General features: G+C 36.2%; 1 protein-coding gene across 8 annotated transcripts; it reads left to right on the top strand.

Moving 5' to 3' along the window:
• Positions 1-10254: 10254 nt before the first annotated feature.
• On the top strand, positions 10255-15730 carry LOC124405118 (glycine, alanine and asparagine-rich protein-like). 8 transcript variants are annotated; one of them, XM_046879762.1, is made up of 7 exons: positions 10255-10554; positions 11331-11636; positions 12470-12576; positions 12697-13219; positions 13676-14257; positions 14492-14679; positions 14899-15730. In XM_046879762.1, exons 1-7 carry the CDS (start codon positions 10485-10487, stop codon positions 15352-15354), a joined length of 2232 nt encoding a protein of 743 aa, XP_046735718.1. In that variant the 5' UTR covers positions 10255-10484; the 3' UTR covers positions 15355-15730. The 8 variants fall into 8 exon arrangements, with proteins under 8 accessions (XP_046735718.1, XP_046735716.1, XP_046735715.1 ...); XM_046879760.1 differs by having other exon boundaries at positions 10258-10554; positions 13676-14327; positions 14460-14679; XM_046879761.1 differs by having other exon boundaries at positions 10266-10554; positions 14492-14561; positions 14694-15730.
• The last annotated feature ends 495 nt before the right edge of the window (positions 15731-16225 follow it).

Genomic DNA, 16225 nt, shown 5'->3' with positions numbered 1-16225 from the left:
AAAAAAAAAAATTTAACAGCGGAATTTGATGTTTACCAAACTTGAGAAATAGGTATAAAATTTGTTCTACGTAAAATTCTATTTTTAATTTTTTTTTTCTTTCTTTACTGTATAATTACGATGAATAATTATATATATTGTTGTACTAATATTAATTATACACAATATTTCCGCCTTCGGATGAAATAATTATGAGTGCAATAATACTCGTATATTGTTATAGTTGTTAAATGAAAACTTGTACGGTCAATTCCTTGAAATGTGCTCCCTATAATTCAACAGCCTTTCAATATTTGTGGGTGATAAAATATTATACAATACATCTAGACTAGTATGAATAAAATCATGACTCCCATATTATATTCTAAACGTGATGTGTTTGTTATATATATTATACACATATGTACGTACAATACTTAACGATCTGGAAGGTAAAAACGAGAGAAAAAAAAAAAAAAAACGAAAAAAGAAGAAAGCAAACGCAGCAATGAATTTGAATTAATTATACAGTATAATATATTAGCAAAATAAATAACGAGTCGAATGACTCTGTATTATAGGAATAAATTGTACACCTAATAGGAGATTATGAAAATTTGAATTTTGTTAGAATATTATAATATTAGGAGCTGGAAAGTCCGGGGCGAAAACAATAAATTATACACGTTTACTATAAGCTTATAAGCAATATAATCTTTTTGCACTACGCTGCTGCTGAATTCAGATTTACGTACGTATATGTAAGGTGGATGAAAAAGAGCGACGGAATAATGTTTGTTTTTTCGAATCTTGTATCACACGTAACGAAGGTCAGAAATTTACGATCTGCGGTAAATCTCTTAAATTCCGACGATATCCAGCTTAAGCTTTTCCCCGGTCTTTCCTGCGACTGGAAAATTTATTGACATAAAAATAATCGTGACTGTATAATAACGTGTAATATATACAATTTGCTGTTGGAAAGGAAAATTTGATGTCGAATTGGAATATTTTATCCTAACGCACGATTAATATTAAAAAGACAATAATCTTAACGTTATTGCATATTAATTAATTACGAAACATATATGATCTATACGTCTACGTTACAATATAAAGTTTTCATAATAAGGAATTCATAGCTTGTCGTATTATCGAATCACGATTTTCTCTTACCTCGACAATTTTCTTATCATTTTACAATCTCTTTTCACTCCTATCATACACGTGTTAATTTGCAAAGGTACGTTCGGTTGTAAATTCGAAGGTAAAGGAAATTTTGTACATTTTTCAATTTTGTTTCCTGATAAAATCAACTAGAATGTTGTGTCAAAAAATTATTAATTCACGAAAATTTCATACCACAATAAATCCAAGCACTTTGATTTTCTCGTTTTTTATTTTCTTCATCTTACTAGGTATTATTCATACGAATACGGAAAAATGACAGATCACTGATTTCTTTTATATTATATTATTAAAAGTTAATCATACCCGGTAATAAAAATCTGCAAGTTATAATTAACTTTTAAAGGATTTTAATAGGTCATTTAATGTCTAGACAGCTGCAATATCGCGTGTAAACATTTTTTCCTGCAATATTACAGTATTTCTTTAAATAATCGCAATGAGCTTTTTTACGACTGACAATAATTCAATATAACAATTGTACAAATGCCTGTTCGATCTTATTAATTAACACACATTGCTTCAAATACAGACGTTAACCGTAAAACTGCAAAAAAAAAGATGGTTAAAAAACTAAAGTATTGGCATAATTTCGATTTACAGCGATTAGTGAAAGGCGAGAATCAATTCGGTGTCAGTATTAAAGCCTGTACAATAACAATATAGTTTAAACAGTTATATTAGTCCATTAAAATAATAATTGCAACGGTGGAGAAAATATATTTACACCACTAATTAATTTAGATTACAGGTTTACGAATTTTTTTCCTCACCGATCAATGCAAACGTAGACAAAATTGTTTTTTAGAATTGTATTATATATATTATGAGGTATCGGTAAGCGCATTACAGACTATAAATCTCCTTTGTCGGCGATAATTTATCAATGCTTGATCAATTAGTATTCGTAATATTAAGTATGATTAAATACCCCACTTAAACTGCGATGTATTTTTGTTCCTATATTCAATAAAACAATAATTTATAGACTTTAAAATTATCTTCGTTCATTCGATATTAATTATTACAGTTATAAAATGTTTTTGAAAAAAATTATAATGAAAATTTTATTCCTTTTCGTGAGGTACAAGCCGTACAAAATACACTACGAATCACGCAAAATAAACAAGACTAACAAGATATACGTTGCAAATGAACAAACGAATAAACTGTTAAATCACATAAAAAAAAAATCAAAATGTCAAAAATTTGAAAAGGAATTTGTTTGAAGATCCAACATTTTTTCCCCCTTATATACGATTCTTGTTTTTGATTTCAGAAAAGTTGTATTCCGTGAATAGCTGTAGTGTACGTTTCAATGAATTACATAAGGATTTTGTGTTCAAATATTGGCTTCATTGGTTATAGTTATTTAACGTCAACGGTTAATTGCAATTATACGTATTACGTCGTTATTACGACACGAGACTTTTTTAGTTGTGGCAAATTTTCTCTGTAGGTGGTTTAACAAATGTATCGAAACAGTGATAAATTAATTTCTGGTGATAAAATGTTACTCATTTGAAATGATTTTGAACTTTGAATAGATTATTATTTAATCTTCGTGAAAAAATGTAGGTATTTATCGTTAATGATGATGAATAACGAAAGATGTTTTTTTTATCTGTTAATTCGTTACGTGTATTCGATAATTTAGTCCGTTTTTTCAATCAGTTCTTCATTGATTTTTATTACCCCGTTTTGCTTATTACTTTTTTTTTACTTTTTTTTTTTACTTCCAACATGTCACTTGATTTAGATTAGATAAATCTCACATGTAAAAATCACACGATTCTTATTTATTCATTTCATCGACTTTATCAAAAAGGCCGATCAATGTGTCACCGATTGAAATTAATTCTAACAGGTCATATCTCAGTAGAATCAAATAACGATCACACGGGGTGAAATTCGCCCAAAAGTGAAATTTACTTAAAAAAAATGAATTCAAAAAATCTAAGAAAAAAATATCTAGGATCACAGAAAAAGCTCTCTGAGTTTTCCTATAACCAAAATTGATTGTATAAATCCGTTTGTAAAAAAGTGGTGCAATCTCGAAACTCGGTGAAAACTCGAAGGGCGAGTGTGATTGTTGAAGCAATTTAAAACCCCCGTCGATCGGTGGTCTGCAGATGAGGAAGATTGAAATATTTGTGCATTTTTGAAACGTCTTTTAACCGCGAAAAGATTACACCGAATATTTTTTTATATGCGAAAGGAAACTGCATCTTTAAGATTAAACATTTAAATTTCTTTGGTTTGGATGTGTCCACGGTAATTAATTTTTGTTTTTTTTAATGTCTATTAGAGGTTGGATTAAGATACCACGAGAATTGTAGGTTGAAAATTTGCACTACCGTTGATGTCGAATATTCAATCTCTTCTAATTCATTACGTTTTGAAATGAGAATTATTATATTTTATAAATTTCATGGAAGAATTTTCTTTGTAAAAATAAATATGGCCGATTACTTCAACAAACATGGAAAAGTGAAGTTTGATAAAATGGAAAACTGAAAACAACTGGTATCAAAAAGAAAGAGAGTTTTCTCTTGATGTTTGTTTTTTTTTTTTTAATTTTGCTACAAAACTGTTGTAGTGTAATTGCAAAAAATAGTCACTATTATGAAGAAAGGACGATTCAAGAGACGGATGTCGTCATATACGTAGAAAATTCAATGTATGCAGCAGAAGGGAATGCAAAAATTTCTATAATTGAAGACCAAGTTAATCAGATAAGAGATAGATTACCGATTGCGTCTACTTAGACAGACAATTATGAATCTTTGGTGATTGTAATAATTCAGTTTGAATTAACTAACGACGAGGAATTAAATAATCTTGAAGAGCATTATATTGGTGCAATGGATTTTCACCGTCAGAACTGTGATGCGAAATATTTCGCAGCTGAACGAGTAACAAATAAAGGTAATTCCTTGAATGATTGTTACTGTAGTCGTAGTGAAGAAATTCTTGAACCCTTACTTAATAAAATTCAAAATTATGATAGATCGTTTTTATTCGGATCTTTCAATGCAAGTTTAGTGAATTTTGAAAAGAGAAGTCGGGGATCATACTGTTTCGAGATTCGAAGTCAGATTTATTGTCAAATAGATACAAGGCTACATCCGGTTTCAACCGATTCTCTGATACTAACTAAGCTATAGAAAACTGAATGAATCGAAATGCTAAACTTGAATCAAATGATGAAGGAAGAAATACACAATCGAAAGAAAAAATCTAGCAGAACCAATGAAAAATTTTCTGGTAAAAAAGGCTTCTATTTCGCATGAAGAATGGCACCAATTTCCACGACTAAGGGACTCTACGAGGGGTTTTAAAAATTCTTGGGGTGAAATTCACCCCCAGTGATCTATTAGGGTTAATATTGTTTTACTAAATAATGAAGTACATTTGAACACATTCTTGTTAAATTAAAAAAAAAACGCCCTTTTTATCTGTCTTTAACTTTTCTGATTTAACTTTAACACAAATGAATCGGTTTTTTCTTTCAGCAATAATACGACGGGATCATTAACTGCAGCACTCTTCCAAGAAAATTATTTTTCTCTGTTAAAAAAAATCAACTTGATTGTATTTGAAAAAGATTTTTTTAATCGCCTAAATTTCTTTCAAACACAACAATTTTTTCCTCAGCATTTTTTCAAACCAAACAAAACTCTGATTATTACTTGGAAAATATTTTCCTGTCATAACAAACGGATCAAGAAAATAACAAATGAAAAAAAAAAAAAACCATTTTCTTACAATAAATAAATTTCTTACTCCGAGTCAATTCTTTCGATAACTATTTACGGAATGTGATTCATATTAATGGAATTTTGAATAAAAAAAATGTTTTTTTTTTCTTAAGGTATAAAGTTGGCGTTTTCTCTGAGAATCAATGAAACGGCGAGTCTTGTAACGTGTCCTTGGTACAACCGGATTTACCTGGCGTTTCTTTCAATACTACACATATTTACACTAACGTCCACGATGTACTGTTTGCAAAAAGTGCAAGGATGAGACTGTTTTGATGGTGTTGATGATGATTATAATGATTATCGGCGTATCGCATTTGTCCACATAACGGTCAAGTTTAACAATAAATCATTGTTATAATTCTCCACGGAAAAATGATCGGCTATTTTCATTTTGGCCCTCGTAGTGACGCGATGAGTGAAACACAAACGATGACGCTTCCATGTCGATGGTTTTTCCCACCCGCCGTCAAATGCATTCACCGAGAATTTCCCAGCTGCAGGTTACGGAAGAATTTATGCGCCAAATGTTATCGAGAGAGTTAAATGTTATCGTTGAGTGCACAGAAAATTCTTCGGACCTTGGTTATCCATTTTTAATTATTTAATTAATTTTTTTTTATCTCCTTCTTCACTAGGCTGTCCTTAGTGAATTAAATTAGATTGAACTTGAACTTGAACTGTGTAAACTGACATTGTATGAAACATTAAAGTTTTTAAATTTTCAACAAATATGTTTAATATATGTATGAGTTCCGTGTAAAATATCGGGATATCCTTTATCCTTTTATAATTCTTCGAATTTGATATTTCTTATTTCCTGTTTCATTATACCTACCAGTTTTTATTTCCCCTCAAACATTTATTATACTTAGATTCTTAATTGCAAAACATCATGCGAACAATTATATTTATCTTCATTTCAAGCACTTGGATTGTTGCATATTATAACGAACACAATAATATCCAACAGACACGAATGTGATTATATAAATACATAATAATTTACAAAAAAAAATCTCAAAATTTATACTATAAGCTTCGAAGATGAAAAAAAAAATTTTGGCTAATTCTATTTAACAGTACTATCATTTACTGAAGTAACAAAAATATTGAACAACGGTAGCGGTTCGTCGCTGTGTGAAACCGGGATTCCCCTTAAATACGTATAATAAAAGAGAAGACGAGACACGTTTAAATTAACTCTCGTGGTTAACTTGTTGTTTACGCATATACTTAGAGTGTTTCTTCCTGCTAGGATATGGACGTCAATTTGTCAAACGAGATTCGCGGAATACCGAAAAAAGCTAATAAGCACATATACAGAATGAGCAGAATAGAATTTTTAGCACTTGATAGACTTGATTTAAAAATCCTGTAACAATTCGGAAGGACTTTTGGTATTCCAAGACTAAAGTTTAGACGTTGTTTCGGTAGAAAAAGAAAGCTTTGTAAACTTTGAAGAAATAATTAATCGTTGATGAGGAGAAAAACTTATTAAAAAACAGAGTTCAACAGCTGAGACAAATAGACAAAATTCGTCTAAAACAATCCACGAAGAAGCATTGCAGTCAGCCATCAACGTGAGTATTTAAGGAAACCGGTTGGCTAATTAGGCGTGTAATTGACATCCGCTATTTTCCTTCAGCCGGTTTATCATCGACAGGTAGAAGCGTGGTTAGGCAATTTCGTTGAGCAAATATTATACGCACACAAATAATTAACGTGTAGAAATAGACGCACAGAATCATTGCGATAAAAGCGAAATCGCGTCATCATTTTCTCTGCTTCTAATGTGTCAAATAATGCCACAGAATCGGGTTCCAAATTCTATAAACAATTATCTATTATTATTATTGATTGATTATTATCAAAACTGTAAAAGTTTCCTTATTGCCAGGATTATTCCTCCAAGATTGGTTGTCTGAGTAATTCTACTTTGTTTGTTGCGGTCTCAAAATATTGAAAAGTACTTTTTTTTTTTTACAAATTTTAGAGAGACAATTTGTATTTATGCAGAAAAATTGAAGATAAAAGATGAGTAAAAATTGCGTCAAATTGTTTTTAATTACTAAATAAAAATATGATACTTTCCTCCATCTTATTTCTGCAAAGCTATTCCTGAAACTGTCAGGTCAAAATTGCAATCAATTAACCGTCGAACGGGCTCGTTGTATTCTTCGAATTCGTAAATCTTATTCAAAATCATTGAAAATGACAGATTGGCTGAAACAGAGTTCCTTTTTTAAGCAGTAAACTCAACATGGCAGATTTGCTGAATAAATTATATCGGTGCAACGTTGTGAGATTAAATAATTACTCATGCCAGCATGATAAAATAAAAGGATTCAATAAATTTAGTAAATCTACTAAATTTTCAACCATTTTGAACCGATTCGAAATGAATCATTCGCATGTCTAACCTTTTCTTTATCATTCCGGTATGTTCTGTTTTATATTTTGAAAGAGATACTTTCTTGTTCACGAAAGATGTTATTTGACAAACACTCGTATTAAAATTAGTAGTAAGTATTAATTTTTGGCCAACTGACTTCCGCCAGCACCACTTGAAACAAAATTTAAGAAACGTTAAAAAAATTTCCGGCAATGTTGTTTGAACCAATTATTGTAGTCAAGACGAATTAAAAAATATTTCTCTTATCTAATAGAAATTGCTGAGCAAATTCTAACAACGGAAGCTGAGATATCAACACTTTAAGAAAAGTCTCATAGTTGAAACGTTCAAATTAATTGAGCTTCATTGTTTTTGGGCTTAGTTTGATCACTGATCGTAATTGCTTAAAAACTGTATAAAAAAAACTTACATTACAGCGTAGTTGTAACGCGTAAACGTAAATATTGACAAACACGGAAAATCTGTTGTACCGTACTTAAAAAATCTATTTTCATTCATGCTGACGAATAAATATTAGCAAAATCCTTACGTCGACCAAAATAAGCCTAAAACATTATAATTGTTAAAAAAAAAAAAAAAAAAAAAAAAAATCGGCAAAGTCCGATAATTTCGGTGGCTTTAATTGCAAACCTCGTTTCGAATTATTGATGACATTTCAACAGCTGAATTGTGTCATTCACGTTCACAATCATTAGTGCAAATAGTGCAAATATATATTATTCGATGGTTTCTTTTTTCTTTTCCCAACTTCGTATTCAGTCGATGGAAAGCCCCGGAATCTAGCTTCATAACAAATTCCCAGCATCTAACTCCCCAAGCGTGTCAGGATGCTTCTGTAAACGAATGGTCAATGCCGGAAGCTGTGATTCGAGCGGGGATCTTTGGGATCCGACAATTGCTGCTTACGGTGTAGATATAATTTAAGTAAAATAGGTGAGTCACGCTGCTCGTATATTCACCTGGGCAAATACGCGGACTAAACGTACCTGCATGACGTCAAATGGGCGAACAGGCAACACCTTGATGGACTTGACACGAATCGCGCGAGTATCGGTTGACTACGATTCATATTTGCTCTCTACCTTTCGCCTGCAGTTTTACAAGAGATTCAAAATCGTAACGAATGTTGAAATTACAGGTCATCGAATGTTTGCGAGTGTCTGCAGTGAGTAAAATAAATTCCCAGAATATTTCAAGTACAATTATTTATTATTGTTCACGACTTATGGATCGGTATGAAATTTCACAATCCATGATTTTCGAAGGTTTCTGGAAATACCAAACGACTTCAAGTTCGGTTTATATATATATGCGGTTTGCGGTTGTAATCTTCCAGGATTTTTATACCGATTTAGCACTTCGGTGGCACATTATATGTATTATGTTATAGGTATACTGTATTTAGACGTCTTCCTCACATCGTCGCTAACGATTGCTCAAGGTTGACGACCGACTAAATACAACGTTCATTAGTTCCTCGTTTAATTTGAGGATTACTTAGTAACGAATTTTCGCACATATTTCAACAGATTTTTCTGATTAATATATTTCTGGCGCTTTATTATTCAGAAATTTCATAAAGTTTCTGGAAAAACCTGTATTTTTTTGCGAATTACATTGTGTGTGTGTGTGTTTTTTTTCTTCTTCACGCAGCGTATAAATGCTTCTATCGATTACGTTACGGTGAAAAATCTACGATCGAATAAAGAAGTTAAATAAAACAGAAGTTACTTTTACTACTAATTCGCCGAATTTCGTAGGAATTTTCACATCGAAAAATGCAGTACAAACGATATTCGAAACAGAGGATAAATCAGTTATTCGCAAATAATATCTATATACCTATATATATATATATATATATATATATATATATATATATATATATATATATATAATATGAAATTTTGTTAAAATTTTTGAGAATCAATTCGAAGAAGGCATATTTTTAATGAGTAAATGACAGCGATAAGAATATATAGTGAATAGCAATTGAATCGAGAATTTGAAATTACCAATGAAATTGTAATTCCGTTGAAAGGTTTTTATTATTTCTAACAAAACAATGAGATATTTGTAATCGTGTATCATAGGTTTTTCCAGTAAAGTCTGTACCGACTCTCATTACTGAATACCTTTTGCAAACGACACCTGGGCGTGATTCGAATTTATCTCGATGATCTCAAGCGACGAACACAATAGGATCTGAACCTCGATTATTATTATTATTATTATTATTACTATTATAATTATAATTATAATCATTGTTCACGCGGAAACGATCTTTAATAATTTACACAGTAACTGCATGCGTGTATTTATAGTATATATTAACTATGTAACGTGATGATAAATAATAAAAGCGAAGGTCGACATCTCGGAATAAGAGACTAAATATCGCAAACAGGATACACATAAATTAAAAGATCTAATAATCTAGGTTACGTGCAAAACTTCGTAATATCGTCCAGATTTTGGTTCCGATGACAAGAAGATAAAAAATCGTTTCAGGATTAATAAACCAGCGAATATCAGATGCAATGGTAGGTAATCTGTGCCATTCTTAAAGGCTCATCCACAACACGTCACCGTTTACCAAATAAATGAAAAATTGCGAAAAATTAATGACGATTCAAAGAATCGTTCATCAATGTTGAAAAAAAGTACCAATCAGCGCTATGTGCTGGCTTTGACAGTCGGATGAAAAGTGTTTCTTCGAAGTGTACGGAGGCCGTGACCATGGAGGAGCAGGTTGGCGTCACACTGGATGGTAATTAATTGTCCATTGTGGCATTCGGACGTGGCTATCTAAAGGGTTTCGAAACCCTCGAGGGTCTAGAGGGTCGGTTTGACTTTCGGATCGACCATCGCGCCCCGCTTTCGACGAAGGAGTGCGTGGATCGGTGGATCCCGGATCTCTTTTCGAAAAGCCTAAGCGTCCGCGGTCCTTCGGACAGTTGTTTCACCGCCTGGGGTATTCGAGTTTGTCCGCGCGTATAAAAGATGTTGCTTCTTATCCGAGAGGTTCAGTTCATCTTTCGACTCGAAACGAGGTGCGCATATTCGATAATCTGCGGTAAAGTCGCACAGTGAATGTTATATGTAAAATAGGATTTCGAGATACCGGATAACCGACGATCATGGAATTGCCCAAGTGCTCTGTGACAGTTCTCCTCCTACTTTTGACGACCGACGTCTTTGCCAGACCAGGTATGTCTTAATTTTTTATTTATATTCTCAAGTTGTGACAGTCAGAGTGAGAAATTAAAAAGTCGGAATCCTGGGCTGACTTGAAATATGAGAGAATTTTGTTCGCGTGGTTTGGAAAATTCAGCAGGAAGTGAATAGTGGAAATTGGAGCGGGTCAGTCGTGTTCAATATTTGATGTGTTAGGGAAACCGAATTTTTCTGATACTTTGCGCATTATCAACTCACTTGAAATGACCTACAAATAATAATATAACGTAATCATTGAACTATTTAAGTATCTATTTTCTTCAATACAATTAAAAAGCTATCAAATTCCAATTGTTATATATTCTACAGTTCACATTTGACTGTGATTAATAGTAAATTTATACAGAGAATCGTTTAGCAATGATGCAATTATTTTTTATAGTAGAAAATCAGTTTATTAAGCGTAAGAAACACAATTTTTCAGTGAATTGCACACTTGGTTCCGTTTGCACTTATAAAATCACTTGCAAAGTGTCCCAAACCTCGTTCGTGCGATTGACATGATTCGTCGATATAAAAAACGGAGTTTTTCCGTCGAAGAATTTCGATTCAATGAAATAAATACTCGCGTTGTTATCTAAAATCGTGAAATTAGTTGACTGATTGCACCCTGACGAAAGTGTCAATTCTTATTTTTCAAAAGCAAGTGATACAACTCATTAGCAGTAGATTGACATCGATTCCTTGAAGCTTAACTCCACTTCGTTTGACTTTCTTGAACAAACTAATATTGACCTAAAAATTGGCAGGTCTTCTCAGTAGCCTGACTGGTGTCCAAACGGGGCGTCTGCTGGATCCTCTGGGTCTGTTCCATAAGCCAGGAGACGGGAACAGTGCGAACTCCCGCAGCGATGCCCTGAACACTAATTTCAACCTTGGACCCATCGGGATTTCGACGAGTTTATCGCACGCTGAAGCCTCTGCGACTTCCAACGGCGGTGCTGGATCCGCATCAGCGAATGCGGAATCAAAAGCAAACAGCTTCGGGGGCTACGGCGGAGCAAATGCGAATGCTCAAGCATCAGCATCCGCGAATGCCGGAGCCGGAGGCAAAGGTATGTTGAAAAAGAAGAAACGAAACAAAAAACAAAAAAAAAAAAAACAGAACTGTTAAATCCACGTATGTGAGGAAGAGCGGTGAGGACTTATCGTTCGTGTCACAAGTGGCAGCTAATTATTTAACTCACGTAAGAACAGAAATCACCTGACGTAAGAAATCGTGCGGAGATGGTATGAAGTGCAACGCGTTAAACTTGTTGTCTGCATCATTGTCTCATTTCAAGGGTACGACTATAGTTCGACCATCATGGTCGTATTGGACAAGAGAAGAGAGATAAGAAAAAAAAGAATGAGAGAAAAACTTGCCATGGAATACAAAAATCGAGGAACATCTTTGTTCGGATTATTCTTAAAGTTTTATTGCGACTCGAAGTCGTCGGTGTAAAAACAAAATTATTGCCAGATCGGCATGTTTCTGGGGAATAAATAATATACGGTATGACGCACGGAATGGTCAGAACCATGCGTGTCGACGAAGCTTATGACGGTCAAATCCTTGCATCGACATGAGGTGTGCCAATAACACGTGTCAGCCCGTTTGGTACCGAAATATTTTTAGCAACTTAGAGTATGACAAAAAAGTTTTCAATCATCGTAATTACACGATGCACAATTAGTTCTAGGCTTCTATGAAGTCACTTGCAGCCACTTGAGGTTACGTAAAGTTACTCGTAGTCACAGGAAATCATAGTCACTTAAAGTTTTTTTAAGTCACAAAGTCCTGAAGTCAAGTATCCACGAACCGGATTTTGTCATGATTGGTTACTCCCTGGAAGACAGTCCATCATCCTGACTCTATCTGTTACTCATCATCTCGTTTGGATTACAGGATACGGTGGCGCCAATGCTAACGCACAGTCACAAGCTTCTTCGTCAGCCCAAGGATCAGGAAATGGATATGGCGGCTCCGAGAGCAACGCACAGGCGAATGCAAACGCAGAGGCAAATGGCGGTCTTTATGGCGTTAACCAGCAACACGGAGGGTACGGGAACCACGGTTATCCTCCGCAACCAATTGGTGGCTCTGGAAGCTCCCAGACTAATGCGAACGCCCAGGCGAATGCAAACGCAAATGCCGGAAGTGGCGCGTACGGTGATGGTCAAGGTGTAGCGAACGGTGGCGACTATCAGTTTCAACAGCCCCCAAAATACGGTGGAAATTCGCAGTCAAACGCAGGCGCCAACGCTTTCGGATCAGCAAACGGAGGGGGTCAGCGTCCGATCGCTCCAGGTACAGGACCAGTCGTAGACGGCCTTTATAGTCAGGGTCAAGTCTCGTATGATCAGGGCCAGGGAAGCTACGAACAAAGTCAATTCGATCAAAGTCACGGTCATGGCCAGGGTCAAGTGTCGTATGGTCAGGGCCATGGAAGTTACGAACAAAGTCAATTCGCTCAAGGTCACGGTCATGGTCATGGTCAGGGTGGAAGCGGCCAAGTGCTAGTGGTCCCGGTAGTTCTGGTTGGAGACCGGCATCCTCACCCTCACCCTCACTCCCATCCTCACCCTCATCATCACCACAACTATCCGAAGCCCGACGTTATTATCGTCCAAGAAGTCAGCCCGAGTCAACCCCACGGTGAGTCGATTGTTTTAAATATTTATGCCGAACAACGACGTAACCCGTGAATCCGAAACCAAATCGGGGTTGGGCTCTATGATTTTTACAGATAACGTACGATGTTTGAAACTCGGTCTGGAAGTCAGGTGTCGTTGAAACCACGAGCTTCGATTGGAAGAAGGGGAAATTTTTGTAGCATCATCGATTAATTATCATTGGTTCAATTTAGAAGAGAGCGTCAACTATCAAATGCATATTTGGAATAAAATACACTTTCATCCTAAGACGGTACCAAATGCGTTCTCACACTGCGCGGTTCTCGTATCCACTTCTGTGGAATCGACAAATACTGGACTGCTTTAAACCAAGCCTAGACTCTTTGGTCACTGTAGTACCTTATGACACTTCGGCATTAGAATATAAAAAAATAGGTGATCACAAACAGCGTATCAATACATATTTCCATTGTTGCAGGCGGCGGTCATGACGGTTCATACAATTATGGAGGAGATTTCGAGTCCCAGGGACAAATAAGTGACCGTTACAAGGTGAATCCTTTTTTGAACGGCGGTAGTGCAGCCAGTGCAAATGCGCAGGCGAACGCAGGAGTTCAAGGTGGGCAAGGTTCTTTCGGTGGTCATGGAAATATCGCTGGGCCCCAACAACCCGGTCAGAACTTTTTATCCGGTGGAGGATCGTCCGCTAACGCTGAAGCGAATGTGCATGGCCAGGCCGAAAATATCGGAGGAAACGGGAACCCATTTTTGGGAGCACCGAATGGTGGCAGCTACAACGAAGGCTCTGCTGGAGGTTCAAATACCTTCTTGCAGCAAGGAGTAAACTATGAGCATGGTCAAGGACAGCAACATGGACCAGCTCCAGGACCAGTTGGAAGTGGAAACCCCTTCTTTAACCAGGGCACTTCAACTGCGAATGCTCAAGCCAATGCCAATGCTAATGCTAATGCCGGAGCTCAACAGGTTCCTGGAATACCTTCGACAAATCTTGGAGGATCCGGAGGATCTTATGAACAACAGAGTGGAGGAAGTTACGGTAGCGCAATTGGTGGAGGTACTCAACAAGCTCCTGGCATTGGCTCCACGGTCCTTGGAGGATCCGGAGGATCTTATAATCAACAAAGTGGAGGAAACTACGGTGGTAACAGTGTAAGTGGTGGTCAGGCCACTTCGACAGCGAACGCAGAGGCGAACGCAAAGGCAGAAAGCAGTTCCAGCGGCTCTGGAGGATCCGGAGGATTTTATGATCAACAGAGTGGAGGAAATTACGGAGGCGCAGTTGGTGGAGGTGCTCAACAAGTTCCTGGAATTGGCTCCACGGTCCTTGGAGGATCCGGAGGATCTTATAATCAACAAAGTGGAGGAAACTACGGTGGTAGCAGTGTAAATGGTGGTCAGGCCACTTCAACAGCGAACGCAGAGGCAAACGCAAAGGCAGAGAGCAGTTCCGGCGGCTCTGGAGGATCCGGAGGATTTTATGATCAACAGAGTGGAGGAAATTACGGAGGCGCAGTTGGTGGAGGTGCTCAACAAGTTCCTGGAATTGGCTCCACGGTCCTTGGAGGATCCGGAGGATTTTATGATCAACAAAGTGGAGGAAACTACGGTGGCAGCAGTGTAAGTGGTGGTCAGGCCACTTCGACGGCGAACGCAGAGGCAAACGCAAAGGCAGAAAGCAGTTCCGGCGGCTCTGCATCGTCAGCGACCTCTTCAGCAGTGTCTTCAGCGAACGGTGGAGGCACTGCGAACGCAAATTCAGAGGCAAAGTCTTCCTCGTCCGGATCGGGCGCTTCGGCGACGAGTTCAAGCAAGGCGTCATCTTCGATAAACGGTGGAGCCTCATCTTCAGGAAGTTCCGAAGCGATCTCGAACGCTATTTCCTCTGTCTTTGGCTCCACGTCACAGGCTTCCAGTTCAAGCAAATCGACCTCACAATCAAATGTCTTCGGCCAAAACGCGAGCGCCACGGCGTCAGCAACCTCTTCGGCAACCGCATCGGCGGGTGGAGCTGGAGCCAGTGCCAAAGCCAGTGCCAATGCTCAAGCCTCCAGCGGGGTTCCGAGTGTTGAGTCGAAAAGCTCAGCCTCAGCGTCAGCCTCGGCTGATACCCGCGACATGCTCATTTTTAGCAACTAATTATATGTGATATATTTTTGTGAGTAATTGATTATAAGCAAGCCGAACGATTGGCCGGTTTCCTAATCGTTGCTTATATTGCCGCCGTGAATATTAACAACTATACACGACTGTAAATTGCATCGATTTGCAAAATGTGACCAGGAATTTGTGTTATGCAAATTTATTAAATATTGCTATATTGAGAGCGTGTATCAAATTTATAGTTTATTCTCTGCTATTATCGATAGTATAATAAGAACCGATTACGTGTAGCCGATTCTCAGCCACATATTTGCCAATTTACGCTGCACAACCGACTGCTTATTTATTCGACTCTTTACGATTGCTATTCTATTTTTTAATTTATATAAAAAATAAAAATGCATTTGATTGATCCTTATTTTTTTTTTTTTCTTATTGAATCGAGAATATGTTTGCTAAAGAAGTTGTAAGACGTTTTTATATAAACTATTGCCTTTGATTATTATACCAATTTGTGTTCTTTTTTTCTTCACGCATCTCGATGCAACTGATTGAAGATATATTAAAGCTTTTAAACAATTCCGGGTGAATAAATGAATACGAACATAAATGAATATCAACGATAAGATCATTTTTGCGCGCTGTTTGTGTCAGAAGAATTTGACTGGGAAGATCGAAAGATTGCAAGACTGTACGTTAATAAAAATCTTCACGTTAATGAATAGCGAAAAATTTGAATTTAAATTCAAAGTAAAGGCAGCTATTACCATAAATTTAAAAGATACTCTATCCAATAAAACTCTCTAAAGTTAGAACGAGGAGGCTGAACAAAAAAAAATGGAAGATAACATACTACTCAAGAATTTTTATAGGTATGTTATTAGTCTTCCGCTGAAAAAACTTACAA

Source organism: Diprion similis, chromosome 4, assembly GCF_021155765.1.
Source record: "Diprion similis isolate iyDipSimi1 chromosome 4, iyDipSimi1.1, whole genome shotgun sequence".
Lineage (NCBI taxonomy): Eukaryota > Metazoa > Arthropoda > Insecta > Hymenoptera > Diprionidae > Diprion > Diprion similis.
This window is presented reverse-complemented; position numbering and strand designations above follow the sequence as displayed.